The 16,092-nt window shown below is 34.8% G+C and overlaps 1 protein-coding gene across 1 annotated transcript in view; it reads left to right on the forward strand.

Moving 5' to 3' along the window:
• The first annotated feature begins 6,239 nt into the window (after positions 1-6,239).
• The window catches only part of LOC105051175 (uncharacterized), a 23,024-nt gene continuing 13,171 nt past the window's right edge, over positions 6,240-16,092 (forward strand). Inside the window, exons 1-7 of the mRNA XM_073243168.1 lie at positions 6,240-6,376; positions 6,482-6,587; positions 6,710-6,773; positions 7,158-7,259; positions 7,331-7,395; positions 12,442-12,522; positions 14,346-14,425. Coding sequence (XP_073099269.1) covers positions 6,309-6,376; positions 6,482-6,587; positions 6,710-6,773; positions 7,158-7,259; positions 7,331-7,395; positions 12,442-12,522; positions 14,346-14,425 — 566 coding nt within the window. The 5' untranslated portion in view covers positions 6,240-6,308. The remainder of the gene's footprint in view (positions 6,377-6,481; positions 6,588-6,709; positions 6,774-7,157; positions 7,260-7,330; positions 7,396-12,441; positions 12,523-14,345; positions 14,426-16,092) is intronic.

Here is a 16,092-nt window from a genome sequence, read left to right on the forward strand (position 1 = left end):
TTTGAGTTTTTCTCTCCTCCCTAACAGTATTGAAGAGGAGGAATATTTTGTAGTCATCCCATAAGAGAGGAGCATGACAAAGAAATAATTTTTGTTCTATTTCCCCAAGCTCCCAGATGTCCCCCAGTAGCAACAAATGTTATGAATCAAAGTTCAAATTTGCGACACATTTGATCTTCAATGAATTATATACTTCAATATAACTAAGAACAAGTGCTACAGCATGTTTCAAAAACTCAAAAAAGTCTGATTGGACCAATCCTCTGCAATTTGCCCCTACCAGTCATGATGCACAATAATCTACAAAATCTCTAACACATTTGAAGCTTTGACATCTTCCATAGTTTCAAAGAATATAGGTCACAGAGACACCTTGAACAATTGGCACCCATCAACCCTTCTCAAAACAACCCATGAAACCACTCCCAATGAGTACTTGTGACATGTCTTCCTAATCACAATACACTAACCAACTTCTAGTGGTTAAGCTGATAAAAGTGCAATATGAATAGAAAGGAGGTACACAATGGGACAAGCACTTGGTAGAAAGTTGCATTTGCCCCAAGTGTCATTCCAACAAGATATCAAATTATCCTTGGTTTTCATTAGTTAGGAGCTATCAAATTATCTCTGGGGTCTTTCTTTTGGAAAAATAAAAATATTATTTGACAATGATGCTTTTATATACTAAAATTAGAAAAGTTTTATTGGCTGGTGAAAAAGTGTCATGCGATTGCAATTGGTCACACAAAAATTTCTGGATTTCATATAATGCTGGCATGGTAAATTATGATGATTCACATGAACTTTACTATATTTCACTAGCTCCTCAGTGCAACTTGACAGAAAAAAAATGTGGCCTCTAGCATTGCTCTTTGTAGATAAGCAAGATGTCTTTTTAGTGATATAATGGAGGCATGTTTAAACCGTTATTATGGTATTGAAAGCATCGTTTCTTTTTTCCGGAAGGTCAAAATGTATAAAAACTATGATTTAAAAAATATATATATATTAAAAAAATCTAAGTTTTTTTTTTTTTGTATTTCTATTTTTGGTCACCTGATGGTGATATGCTAGCATAAGAAAAGGCTTAGATCCCTTGTATATATTGGGAAACATGGCGCTGTGGACTCGCGTCCGCTTTTTTATCCTCTCTACAGATCTATATTTTTCTTTTTTAATTTTTTTCTAGAAGGTAAAATAACATAGAATATTATAAGTTTTTGAATAATTTTATATGTGCATTATTTTTTATAAAAAATAATGGATCCAAATTGGAAAGTAACTATGGCTCCTCCGCTGCATCTGGAGGAATTTTTTTAGCTATGTACGGATTGACTTTGAAGAAAAAAATTTATTGTCAAATAGCAAAAAAGTTGCAATTTGACCCAAGTGGGTGGTTGGAAGTGGGTTCTCACTATTTTGGTGTAGATCCAAGAAAGAAAGCTAAGGAGAAGCAGAAAAAAGAAAATATATTTTAGAAACAGGATTTCACCTCCAATTTTGGTCGACGGAGGATATTGCTGGTACGTCATAGATCAAAGAGAGGAAACAAGAGTTTGGGAGGAAAAATGGAAAGAAATGGAGAGGAAAGAGTTGGACCCAACCAGTATATGGTTTTGAATAGGATTGTACTCGTATTTATTAGGGCTATAATTGGGCTCGGGTTGGACCGACTTCGGGTTGGACTTTAAGTTAGATCCAAAATAGTTCAGATCGATCTTGGATCTAATTATAGAGCCTATTTATCTTTCGGACCAAGCTCAAGTATATTTTTGATTTGGTCCGGATCCGAGCTCAAATTCTAGCCCAATCAGTAGCCTGAATATCCTGTTCGGATCCGGTTCTCTACTCGATTTATCCATTTAGGATGTGTCATGACTCCTGAGTTAGTTCGATTTTAGTCAATTAGTCAGTTAGTTTTAGCTAATTGCTTTGAACTTTAAGGCTTAATACCATCTATTCCATGTTCTGATGTTTGTCACTTCATCTCGAACTAGAAGAGCCTTAGCTCTTAGTTCGTGTCCATTTGAATATCAAGGTGGTTAAAATCTCTCTTCTCGTCTTCCAGTCTTCCATCTTCCCCCATTGCTGATGCCAGTATTCCTTATCCTTTTGAGTATTGGGAGTTCTCTCTGCCTCCACCGCTGGTTGGTAGCTTCAAGGTCTATCGATATTCCGTTATTGCTGATCATCCTCATCCATCATCATCAATTATCGATCACCATTCACTGTTTGCTTTTCTTCAGCGACCCTAATAGGTACGACTCCTATCGATTTTACCTTCTTCTGGTCTTCCCTCATCGTTGGTATTCTTAAATCCCTATTCCCTTATCCTCTGGAGATTTGGGGCCTAGGGTTTTGAAGTTGTTTCCAACTCCATTGTCGGTTGGTTGTCGGTGTTTTCTCATCATCGTCATCATCAATCTCAATCACTGTTCACCATTCATCAACCGTAGTAGGTAATTCTCAAGCCTATACTAGAATGTCATGCTATAAATTATATATAATTAGATCTTGAGCAATCTTGCATCAATCCTTGTACTTTATGTTTTGGAAAATAGAATTAAAACAAATTACCTCTAAGTATATCTTTCCACCACCTCCAATCTCATCCAATTTCACAACCATCTCATATGAGTTTCCTAGAAGAACAAATCTCAACATTTCAAGAGTAAGTGTTTGCTATATTTATATACTAAAGATCTTTTCCAAGTTATTACATGTCATTACAAAAATGCATCACTACCAAAGAGAAAAGAGTAATGGCAAATCTTTCCAACTAATAAAGATGGGATCACTACTAGGGAGAAAAGAGTAATTTGGATTGGCCCAATTGGGTTCGGACTGGGCTTAGGCATGGGCTAGGCTTGGGCCTTAAATTTTAAAATATTTTTGAGCCTAAACCCAATCCGAAGCCCAAAAATTATTTTAGGTCGGGCTCCGATAGAGATGTGGCTCGGCCTAGCATGATCCATTTTTAGCCCTAACAGTTGTAGTTATTGGAGAAGAAAGAATCCGATCCGACATTGAAGGAGAATATGGTCACCATTTCATGCTAAGTTCAAGATGTCAGAGAGGGAGCACAGAGTTGGAAGCGTGAGTTCAATGGAGGAGATTAAGGGTGAGTTGAGTGGAGACTCTCGATCTAACATCTATCGATGGGTGGAACTGGTATGGATTGTGCTCATAGTTCCTCACCATGCTGGGCATGCCAGAGAGGTAGCACAGAGTCCGACATGTAGGTTGAACAAAGAAGAATAAGAGTGAATTGAGTGGAGGAAAGGGGAGAGCCATGAATGTGTTAGGGATTTCTATAAGAAGGGAAATGCACTAGGGCTCCCATGGAACTTTCTACTGCATGCTTGATTTGGAGGGATGCACTCCTATGATGCACGACTCGAACACATGCCAACCAATAGCATTTCAACTCTTTTTCTCTCAAAATGTTACTATAGCATTTCAACCCTTTCCGATTTTCATAGAGATATCTATATGAATTGTTTTATGTAAGTTTGACTGTGTGGAACTTAATCTAATGCCCATGAAGCTAGTTGCTTAAAAGCTATATGCAGTGATGTACGCACATAGAAACCTTCTCTTGGTGAATTCATCGCACTATTTTCTATGTTGATAACCTAGCTAAAAAATTATTTTTTTGATTTTTTTAATGGGACTATTTTGCTGGATAATCTTTTGAACTTGAAAGACTTTTTTTTCTTTTTGTTGTGCTACAAGGTATAAAAAATAATAAATTATAATTAACCAGTTTACATCAGAGTTCTAGTACTAGTCCTTCTTCATCTCATCCTTTGGAAGGAGTTACTGTTACAACCCCCAAAAGATGTGTTTATGCCAAGCTTTTTTGAGAGGAGTCTCCCTCAAAATCATCATTGCATGCACCAAAATAATATAATTTCATTGTTTGCCCTTCTACAATAGAATAAACATTTAAGCTGTAATTTATAATAATAGCAATCATAATTTTATCGACCCATGCAGACTCAAAAGCACCATCTATTGCCAAAAAAAAAAATAATTTTTTCTTTTTCAGCACAACCCATGAAATTTCAGAACTCGACAAATAGATTGATGCTAAGCTTTGACAATCGAGAGAAATGAAATCCAATCAATGTCTCTATTTCATCAATTTTTTTTTTATTTATATATATAAATTTATTAACAAACCACTCCACAACGTGGCTCCCTTGTCCGTTGAATATGAATTGAAATGTAGTATAGAACATAATTTGTGCATCATAAATGCTAGCACAATACCAATCTTATGAAGCCAATTTCGTTACATACATCATGCCAATATAGGCTGCTAGAGAGCTAAAAGATGTATATGAATGGTCCAATCAAATAACCAGATTTCTATCAAGAAACATAGGTAGCTCACTAGTATAGTAACAATACAAGTAAATGCATATGAAGCCATCAAGGGATCACACAAATCTTTAGAAGCATCAAACTAATGCAGCCAAAAAAAAAAAAGAAGACCATCCAAGTAGAAAACTAAAACCACATCAAAAATTGAGTTACACATGATTAGAGAAGCAAGCTGCAGCTATTAAACAAGGAAAATGGAGCATTGACAAGAAGTTCATGCCCCCTTCCATATGCCATCATCAAGTCTTTGGTTATAATATAGTTAATAAGCTTATTGGCCAGTGAAGCATAAGCCATTAGCCTTCATGAATAAGTAAAGGTCATATATAACTATAAAATGAAATGCATTTTAGTCAATGTGATGAGGAAACCTGAACTTAGGTATGTGTTTATAGAAGATCATTATAAATATCAAAGCTGGAAAAAAATTTAGCAGACTAAAACAACAAAAATTAGCAATGACAAAATAAGGCATTCTACAGCAAGTGAACAAGATTATAATTAGTACACAGGTGAGCAGACTCAAACACTAGTGATGTACCTAGTCATAATTAATATAATCAATTCACATTTGAAGCCCTGATTAGAAGCAGATGCTCAAAGCAATAGGAACATGGATTTTAGTTGGATGTTTTTGATTAAAAAGTTATCAAAATTGACTACCAAAAGAAAAGTATGGCATTGTTTCCAAGCATTTTTTCTCAAGCCATGTAACTGAAAGAGTAGCTAAAGGCTTATAGTCAAAGTTTCAGATCATGGTTAAGCTGATAGTTAAGTTTGGAGCAAAGCTTCAGGCACATATTATTTTAATAACAAGGATCATATTTACAGTTAAGCTTTGGTGACAGGGATTATCCTATCAGCTGATCCAACGCAAAAGAAAGATGACATATTATCAAGCACAGGATCTCATTCTACATAGACTGAAAAATCTGTAATAAAGCTCAGAAAAATCCAATAATCCAATACATTCATTATCATTATGCATGACTAAAACATGGCTCATGTAATGTATGTATTTTTACTAGATCATCTTGATGTGGCTTTTGCAACACATTGCACTAGGAGTTTGCCCTCAAATGCAATTTTTTGTGAAATGAATGCTGGTTGTTTCATGCACCCTTATTAGAAACTTATTTTCGCATTGTTGTTTTCTTTTGCGACAGGGCAAATTATACCATGCACTACGTGCACCGTACCGATCAGCTTGCTTCCTTCATTTGGGCTGATCTCTAAGATGAGTGCAACAATAAATGGGGCATATAGAAAGAAGACGAGATGATTGGCGTGGTGTATGGTTATGTTAGTATATGCCATAGGGGGTGTAATTTCTCTTCTTCTAGTACACCTATTGGATTACATCAACAAAGAAATTAGGGGTGGAATGAGGTGACATTTAGATTTATTTTATGAAAACCTCAATCTATGTTTACCCGCCCCCAACCGAAAAAAAAAAAAAAAGAAAAAAAACACTCAATCTACACCCGGCAAGACCAAAAGCTGTACCATCTTACCAAAATTAGATTCACCATACGTTGGCCACGCCAACTAAATCCATCAAAAGTAAGTGACAAAAATCAGATCCAGCCCTTTTTAAAGCAAACCCACCTGAACCCGATTTGCAGAGGGACCGGACCCAACTCAACCCTCTCGATTGCTAAGTGATTGGGTCGGATCTGGGGAAAACCCGTAGATCCGAATCCAATTCGGGTTGAATGACGTGGATCTGGTTACCTTTTCCTCCCTCTCGTGTTTCCAAGGTGCATATTTTTGAAAGTCGGATCTGGGGCTAACCCGTAGACCCGAATCCAATTTGGGTCGAATAGCCCGGATCCGATCACGTTATCGTCCCTCCCGTGTTTCCAAGCTGTATATTTTTGAAATTGAGGCGGGAGGGGGTGAGAGAGAGAGGGGCCATGGCGGAAACCCTAGTCTCATCCGAGGGTTTGGAGATGGAGCCGATCGACTTGGAGACAATTCGGAGGTCTGGAATCGGAGTCTCTGTAACTCTAATTCGATTTTCTTTCCAATTTTGCTGTTTCCTGGTCTACAATTTTGCCTCCATTTTTCTCATCTCTTAATTTTTCAGTCGATTAAGAGAGCTCTCAGAACTGCGAATTAATGCCGTAAATGCGTACAATGACTTGCATTCCGATCCCAAAAAATTATTGGAAGACTGCGCCTCCAATTTCCAGGTAAACCATTTCTTCTTTTCCTTTTTTGATCTCGTTTTCATTTCTTTTAGTTTTTTTTCCCTAGTACCGTTGGGTGCATGCTTTTGTTGTTTTAATGATTTCATTTGTTTGAAATCTTTTAGGGGAAAGTCAAGCAGATAGAATCTGAGGATCCAAATGCTGCTTCCCTAGGGCTTGAGGATTTAGGCAAGCAGTTCATGTGCTCTATTCTTTTTTTGTTTTATAATTTTGTATCGTACATTATTCCTGGAAGTGTTCATGTGGTTAGACTAAATTATTCACTGTGTGGTCCCTTTTTCTCCTAATATTTCTCGCAGCCATCACTTGTGTTATCCCCGAATTTCCATTTGTAGATCTTTGACTCGACTTGTTACTTTTTTTCTTTTTCATTTCTCTGTAAAAAATTATTATATTTTTGATGGTCATGCAAACTATTTGCTTACTACTCATTCTTTATACCAGTAGATTGAATCTCAGCGACTTAACATGAAAGGTGGAAAATAGCTTGGTAGTTAGCAATTCTGGTTTCCTGCTATGAACTACTTCCATTTTCTTGATTTCTTGTTCCAGAGGCTTTCATGGAACTATTGAAAAAAGAGTTATTATCGGCAGAGGAGGAAAACTTGAGGATCTCTGGTGAAATTGAAACTCTGACAAGAACAGTTGCAGCAGGTGGCTTGTTCGTGTTTTCTATTGTTGTTGTTGTTGTACTGGACATAACCTTAGGATGCCTCTTTTTGCAGATTCGGTCCAACTGGATGGTGATCTTGAAGCATTGGCTTGTTCCTTGAAGTATATTGATTCACAGGTTGGTGCTCTAATGTTTTAATTGCAACGAACCTCCAAGTCCAGATACTCAAGGAACTAAGCTCTATTTTAATTTGTTACATAAGGAATGCTACATATTTGCCATAACATGAACAATGTTTAATTCAAAAATATTGCAGATCAATTAATAGGAATTAATCCATCAAGTTATGTTGAGGCAAGTTGTAACTTGTTGCCTTGCAATTAATGCATCCATTTATTCATTGAGCCAACTCAAAAGGTTTCCTACATAAAATAAGCTTCATACTAAAATTTGATTTTTTGATAAATTGGAAGATTAAAGGATTTCCTTGACTGTTGAAATTCAGTTCTGCAAGCTCATCTTTTATTCTTTGCCCACGTAATTATTGGATCGATTATTAAGCTATCTTTAGGGTAGACTTATGTCTCAATTTCGAGTAGAATGTGCCAAAGTCTTACTTATCTAAATTGCAGTTTGAGTATCACCCTAAATTCCATGTGTTTTAAGTGCTAAGATGACTTAATATATATGGTACTGTTTTCCTCCAAAAAAAAAAAAAAATTATAGATATGGTTTTATATGGGTTTATGATTTCTAAGTTTATTTCTAGTTTCTGTTTTTCTTGTTCTAAGCAGTCCTTTTTCAAAATGTGTGGTCAACCATTATTAAGTGAATATTACTACCATTTATCCTTTTGCAGGAGGGTGTACTTTCATTTTGCATTGTCTACAGCTAGGCTATAAGGAACTCACAAGTTCTTACATAAGATATTTCTTACGGAGTATACTTTGGTTTTATTGCAATAAGAGTAGTGGCTTATTCCTTTTCATCTTAATGTGACCTGTGCTTGTAAAGTCTAAACCCCATGACTAAAAGTGTGATTACTAAGTGGTTGGTGATGTGTTTTTGATTTTACATCTTCTATTCTTCTTTCAATTGCCTCATCCCAATCTCTCTCCATCCCTAGCTACCTTGTTATGAAATTTGAAGCCCTTAAGCCTCATCAACATCTTCAAACTTCTTATTCCCTAAATAAAGCTGTGTCATGCATTTCTTTTAATGTTCTTGTAAATGTTTTAATTCACACAAATCCAAGCCACGGTTCTATTGCCATTTTTATGAAATCAAGATTCACTCAATCCATTGCTAAAGCATTTTATGACTGAGGTTTGCAATCAAATATTAGTTCTTTAATTCCTGCTTATTATCATAATCCTGTCACGTGTTAGATCATTTTTTTCCTTTCCTATCTCAGTAGTTTTGGTATTACAACTTTATCTCCTAGGTCAGCATACATCAATGGTGCTACTGGTAAGAAGCAAAAGTGAAGCCCTTAAAGAAAAGGGAGAAAGGGAATCTAGGATTGCAGAAAGCATCAAGTGAAAGTTTATCAGCAAAGAGTTAAAAAAAGATTGCAATTGTATTATCAGAGTTGTTAAGTTCTGATAAGATAGTTTGCTTATTTTCTCGATCTTAATGATCTTGCTCTTGGATTTAGGTCAGGTTGACTTTCAGTTTGGCAAAGGATTGATGCTAGAATTTCAGCTCTATTACACGAGCATGAAAAGTTACGGAGTTTGAGTGCCAACTTGTTCAAAAACAAATTTCTCCTAAGTCCTGTCTATAGTCGTTCTTTCCTGTACCTTATCTGATGAGACATTATAAATATGCATAATCATTGCAAACCTAAGTTTAATGAGTTTATAAATAAATATAATGGGTTTTGGGACAATGGAGAATGGATACTCTAGTTACTTATATGGTTTGTGTACAACAGGAGTGGTTGCAATTCTAGAGATGTAATTACTGCTGCATATTCCTACCTGACTTCTTGCAACTTGACATACATATAAGCAACCATGAGTTGGACTGCAATGCTCTATTAAAGTTTCCCATGTTATCAAGCCACATCCAACCAAATAAGAAAATACATTTTTGCTCCAAGTGCATCAACAAGGAACTGAAGAACTACGTATATATGCACATGCTAGCTTCATGTATGCCTGAAGTGAAAGAAGCCTTATGAAAGAAAAGATTGATAAATGGATAAGGTTTCAACTTTCAAAATCATTTTGTATGTTAAAACTGAACCCTGAAACGTTTATGGACTGCTGTTGGTCAAAATAATGCTCTTTTGAGCAAAATGTTCTTTTTGCCACAATGACTTTTTTTTTCTCCATTTTAAACAATATTATAATATCTTTGGTTTGTGTTAAACATATTCAACGAAAAATTTTGGTTTAGGCCTGAATAAACTGAATTAAACAATTTCGTAGAAATGTTATAGATTGAGCCCATTGTACAGGGAACAAAAGCTCAACCATATCAAGATGTTAATTGATCAGAGTCCAAACTAAAGACAGATCTGTTTTAAAAACATAAATGATGGCATTCCTTGAGCCTATGCAAGTAAGATGGCCAACTAAAAAGATGATAAAACACTATTTCCTTCTCTATGTCTGTTCATTTAACATTTTCTTTCAAACAGCTCAACCTCTCTTTGCAATCTTCCAAAGTTCTTCTATTAAATTTCTCCTACATGCCCTACAAAGTAATGGGTGGTAATAAGTCTCACTACGAGATGCTAATCAAATTTTCATCCAAAAGCTGCATGAGTTCAGCACAATTAGAGGTGAAAGGATTGTCAAAGGAGGGATTAGTTCACTCCAGTCACACTAAACCAATCAAATATCACTGATAATTTGAATGGTATACTCTATTTTGGTCGTTTTCTTGTTAATTATATTAAGTATTCTTTTAAAAGTTCAAAAATGAGAAGAATTTAGCATTTTACTTTTTAATTTGGATGGGGTAGGAAGCAATTCTGCGAATGTATTTGCATTTCTCAGTCAAGTGTGAGGTTGAGTATCTATTTTGGGCAACTTTGCTTGTCTCAGATTCCGAGATGACAGCATCCTGCTTACCTTTTACTGAAACATTATTGAATCTGTAATTAGCTAAACCGTTAACTCTACCTTGGTCAGGATAAGTTAGCCAACTTTTTGGAAATTGCACCATTCTTAGATTGTTCTAGGTTGCTATTTTTAAGAAAATTTTATATTTTATTTTTTCGATTGTTAAGCCAATTTTTGATGAAGGGTTCAGGGACAAGTGCTATGGGCATTTGATTTTGTTCGCATGTGCCTAATTTGCTTTCTTTAACTTAAAGGTAAGTTATCCTACTTGACAACTGGTCTCTTAGGTTGCAAGCCCCTTTCTTGTCCAAAAATGCCTTGGCTTGGAATTTGGCACCAATTGAAAAGTTTAATCTAAGGTTGAGATGGTTGTAAATTATTCTTAAACCTTCACAGATCATATTTTGATTCCAAAGATTAGGATATTAATTATGGTTACATTGGATACTGGTGGTTCAGATTTTGGTTCTCTGACTTCACTAGAATTCTAAGGTTGAGATGGTTGTAAATTATTCTTAAACCTTCGCAGATCATATTTTGATTCCAAATATTAGGATATTAATTATGGTTACATTGGATACTAGTCGTTCAGATTTTTGTTCTCTGACTTCATTAGAATTCTGAAAACTTATTTGCTGTCACATGCTAACTAAAAGTTGCATGAATTACTTTTCCTTGTATCTTCATTTGTGTATGTTGCTTTGGTTTCACTGCAACTGATACTTGATCATGTTGTCAGCTTGTTATGGGGCTCCTCTCATCCGTTGGTCTGCTAATTGGTTGCTAAAAAATGCAAATTTTGTTGCTTCATTCCCTTCTTCCTATGAGCGTATTGAAATTTTTGATAAAATTTGTGTTCCATTTGGCATCACTTCAGATTTTTAGTCTTAAAATTTCATAAAACTAACTTGTTTCTTTTTTCCCAAGAAAAAAAAAAAAAACTGAAACCAAAATTTGTTTCATGGTCACTTGGGTTGTTGTGATGGTGGCGGTGGCATGGTGCTGGTGGCCAGTAGGTGGCAAAATGAATTGGTGAGGGGCAAACAGGGTGGTGACAGAGACAACGGTGGTGCTTATTGATGGTTTCCATTTTCAAAAACAGTGAAAGCTGCTCTTGAGTGCTTTCACTTATTCGGAAAGTCTGGAAGGAATTTTCAGGTAAACAAAAAGCCAAATGGACAACCTAATGAGTTTTCAACCTTGGTTTCCTTGTTTTCAGAAATGAAAATAAAAAATCGAAGATTGGCAGCAATGCCAAAAAGGCCCTTAGCTTTTGAATGTCCACTATCAAAAGTGAATGTAGGTTGGTAGCAGAGTGACAATCTTTCATAATGGTGAAATCTTTAATTTTGCGTTGCCTAATAGAACGACATTTTCGTCTAATATGTTGCTTGAGCTGCTATTTTTCATGCACTACCCTTGCTTGTACTAGCTCACCATCCTTAAGATTTGATCAGATACTTAGTACACCCAGTTTCATCATCCATTGTGGTGCAAGTGTGGTAGTAGACTGCATGACTTTTTGCATATTTGTTTTTCATAGGATTATTTATTTATTTCTTGGCGATGATCTTCAATTTTATTTTCTATCCAGTTCCCTCCAGAGCTGCCTAGGAAGGGTGACTGCTTCTCTATTGGATTTACAGTGTGTGTGTGTGTCTATATATATATATATATATATATATATATATATATATATATATATATATATATATATAATCTATCTATCTATCTATCTATCTACATATATATATATATGTGTGTGTGTCTATATATATATATATATATATATGTACACACACACACATATATATATGTATGTATATATAGATATATATATATATGTACACACATATATATATATGTACAGACACATATATATATATATATATATATATATATATATATATATATATGTACACATACATACATACACACACACACACACACACACACACATATATATATATGCGCGTGTGTGTGCGTGTGTGCATGTTTGTGCATATGCATGTATACTACATATGCATGCCTGAATGCATGTATGTGTATATGCACATATTTATGTATGTGTTTGTATGCACATATCTCTCATAGAACATTACATTGGAATAATGCTTTTCTAATACTGTAGGATTAACACTATTTTCAGTTTCATCTTCCAGATGGCAGATCGATCCCAGGAGATACACATGAAAGTTCAACACACATGTTTGACGGCAACAAATTTGAGGTGCCATAGTCACTGCTGTTTACTTGTTTGTGACACATTTTTAAAATTGGTACTTCATGTTCTGCAATTATTAGATTTCTGCATATGCAAAATCGACTTGAATGGTTGGTACCTTCATTGGGTGATTCATAAATATAGGAGGGTGTTTTTCTAGTGTTGGTCTCTGCCAAGAAACTACAGTAGTATATTATCTGTATATATTTGACGGAAATAATAAAAGTAATCTGACATGCTTAAATTTCCTTCTCTTTTTCACATTTGAATCTATTTTTAGATGCATGATGTTCATTATGTTCAACCTGTCCTAGAACACTTGTATTCTAAAGTTTAAGTGGTTTGGATGGTGTCCTCTCATTGAACAAGATGGATCTTATATTGTATTGCTGAAAAACCATTCATTTAGCTATCACTCGATGCATAAATAATAAGTCTCAGAAACTATCAGTATATTGTTTATGGTCATTTCCAATGTTCTAAATCATGAAGAACAGTGCAGATTTTCCATTTTGATGTCCCACCATGTAGTTTTGACGGCTGGTATAACTAACTAGCTAATGCCTTTGAACATTGTTCATCATATTCTACAACATTTGAAGTGTTCATAGACAAGATTTTGTGTATGCTGGAGACTTTTTATGCACACATCAAGTGATCGATAAATGCATATTTTTTTCAACAGTAGAAGAAAAGATCTATCTTCATGCATGATTTGGAATGATGTAGGGCACTTGAATTTTGATCCACCTGTATTTGAAGATATGTATAACATGAGACTTGTTATGTATTCATTAAGTGACTAATAAACATTTTCCCCCAAATAGTAGTTTAAAAGATCTATCTTGATCTATGGAATAATTTAAATTACTTGAATTTTGATGAAAATTTGGTAGAGGATTTGTAGAAGATGATGAATGGTTGGGGTTGTTGACATAGATGGCTCGTACATGTGTGCTAGCACATTGTTTATGCATGCATGCAATATTCTGTATGGTTCAAGTTTATTGTTTTATGCACATAAATTTGCTTTTTTAGATGCTCACATACTGGACCTTTACATTTTGTTTTCTTGTTTTCACATCCGTTTACCTGAAGTGTTGCTCACCTAGTCAATTTGCCAATGGGTATTTATGAAAAATTGATCTTGCAGGGAAAATGATCAATTGGAACATCTGTCTTGCCTGTCATGACACACGATATGAGTTGTCAATTATGGAGGCAGACTGGACATATGAGCCTGCAGTTGTAAAATTATATCAGACATATCTTGATATTTGCAACTTATATAAATCCATGCAAAAATAAAGTCATGTTTCATAATTGTGCCATTGAAGTCCTGGAAAGCTTGTATATGCATATTTCTTGCATAAGCATATACAGGTTGCATATATAGGAGATTTTATGGTCAGGTATCCTGTCACTTCACTGTGAGTGCATCATTTTCTAGTCTTTTGGTCCTGATGTGAAAGCAGGAGTGACTTTAGTTTTGGGGGCATTTCATGTTATGAATCTAAGAAATGATAGCAAGTACTTGAGGATCACAGGAAGACAGCAAATTAAAACAATTAAATGACAAAGTCCCATCACAGTGTTGATTCCTGTTTGAATTTTCTCAAAGCACTGTTTGTGGTCTTTGACAAATTGAACTTATTCATGTAAAGGTGGACTTTGAAGTCTTACCTGGGTGAAAGCTGAATGCGGGGCCATGAAAACCCTGTCATATTATTCTGCAATAGTTAAATGTTTCTTTTACTTGGATTTTTCTCTACAGCTTCTGATTATTGTTCTTTTCTGTATTAAATTTGGAATGAATAACCATTTTGCAGATTCTTGAACTTGATCAGCGGATTGAGAGGAGTAAAATCAATTTAAGTGTTTTGCAGGATCTAGATTATACCTTGAAAAGGTACTCTAAAGCTGGTGACATGTGGCAGCTTGTTCTATATTGTGTTTTCTCGTTAGATAAATGTAAAGCACTAAGTGTCTTGGGAGCTTCCCCTCGGTATATTAGTTTTGATACAATGCATCATCATTAATAAGATTTTTCTTTAGTTTGCAGAAAGTGGGTTCCTGTACTCTTATTTTGCTTTTGTGAAGCTGCTACTGTGTCGAATGGGGTTTCTTATGATTTACAGGATGCAGTGAATATCAATTTCTTTTTATTTGCTCTGTCAATAATAACCAGTGAAATCACTTACAAAATAATCAATAAAGTCATTCAGAATAATAAAAAGAAAAATATGAAAAAGAATTTTAAACATACTTCTTTGAACAGATTTAAACGTACTTCTATTTAAAGCCCACCCTAAGTAATTAGATAAGGGTTGTTGATTATAGGCATGGTTTTTGATCAGGAATGATGATGCTATTGTGTCTGATGATCAATTCTGTGTTAATAGGACATTGAATTAGTGTTTTTTTATTTTTCCATGGGAAAATTTATTCTTTTCATCTATGCTTTTTCAATTTGTTTTGATATCATTTCTGGTTTTAGATTTTTCTAATTTTGTATCATCTGGTAGCCAATGGAAGCCAAATCTGCTCCAATTTGCTTTGACTTTGTTTCTATTTATATTTGTGTCCAGGCCTCAATTTTTAACTTCCTAACCAATAGGTTTGAATGCAGCTGACTCCTGAAAGGATGCAATATAAATACATCAATGAAACAAGTGCTGTCAAATTATATGCTTTTCTTTTTTGTGTTAAAGTTGTGTGTGTGTGGATTGTTTTATTTGCTTAAATCTCAATGTCTCGCCCATATGCAGCACTAGAAAAAATGCATAATATTTTGAAGGGTTCAGATCATTTGTCACTGGTCAGCATGATCACCTGAAATAAATAGGAGGAGGAGCACTCAACAATTCTAGGTCTAAATTATTGCCGGTGGTGAATTGGCTAGCTTTCTTCTCTAATTTACAGATGAAAATATAGTTTTCTTAGGCATTCCAATTGACTGTAACAAATCTAAATGTAATTGCCTTTAGAATATCTGATCCAAATGCTGATGGAAAATATATTGTATGTGATTATGATGGTTCAGCTTGATGCTTAAGGAGATAAAACATCTAGGCAAATGAATGCATTTGTCCGTTTTCTCAAACTAGTAGGATGATATAGGATTTTTACTTTGTGGTTTGCAAATGCAAGCCATGCTTCCTATTATATGGATATCAGATGTGATGAAATCACTAGATAAAGAAGATCGTATGTATCAATAACAATTGTAAGGCAAAGATGTGGTTTGATGAATGATAACTGATGCTGTGCATTGCTCGAGTGCTCTGTCTCAGTATCCAGATAATTATATATGCAAATGCTGAACTTTTTGCATTTTCACACAAGCACTAAGTTTACTAATTTTCCAAATACTAAAAGATGATGAACCACCTATTTAGAATTTCAGGGAATATACTAAGAGTATGTGTGCAAACATTTTCTAGAAAGCAATCATAATTGCATGATCTGTTTAAAATTCTTGCCAGTGAGTTGTTACTTATTAGCATTTAGCAGAATCGGCATCTATAAAACAATTCTGGAAAGCAAAAATTAGGATGATTTTTGACATCTTTACTT

This window comes from Elaeis guineensis, chromosome 9 (genome assembly GCF_000442705.2).
Source record: "Elaeis guineensis isolate ETL-2024a chromosome 9, EG11, whole genome shotgun sequence".
In the NCBI taxonomy this organism is placed as follows: Eukaryota; Viridiplantae; Streptophyta; class Magnoliopsida; order Arecales; family Arecaceae; genus Elaeis; species Elaeis guineensis.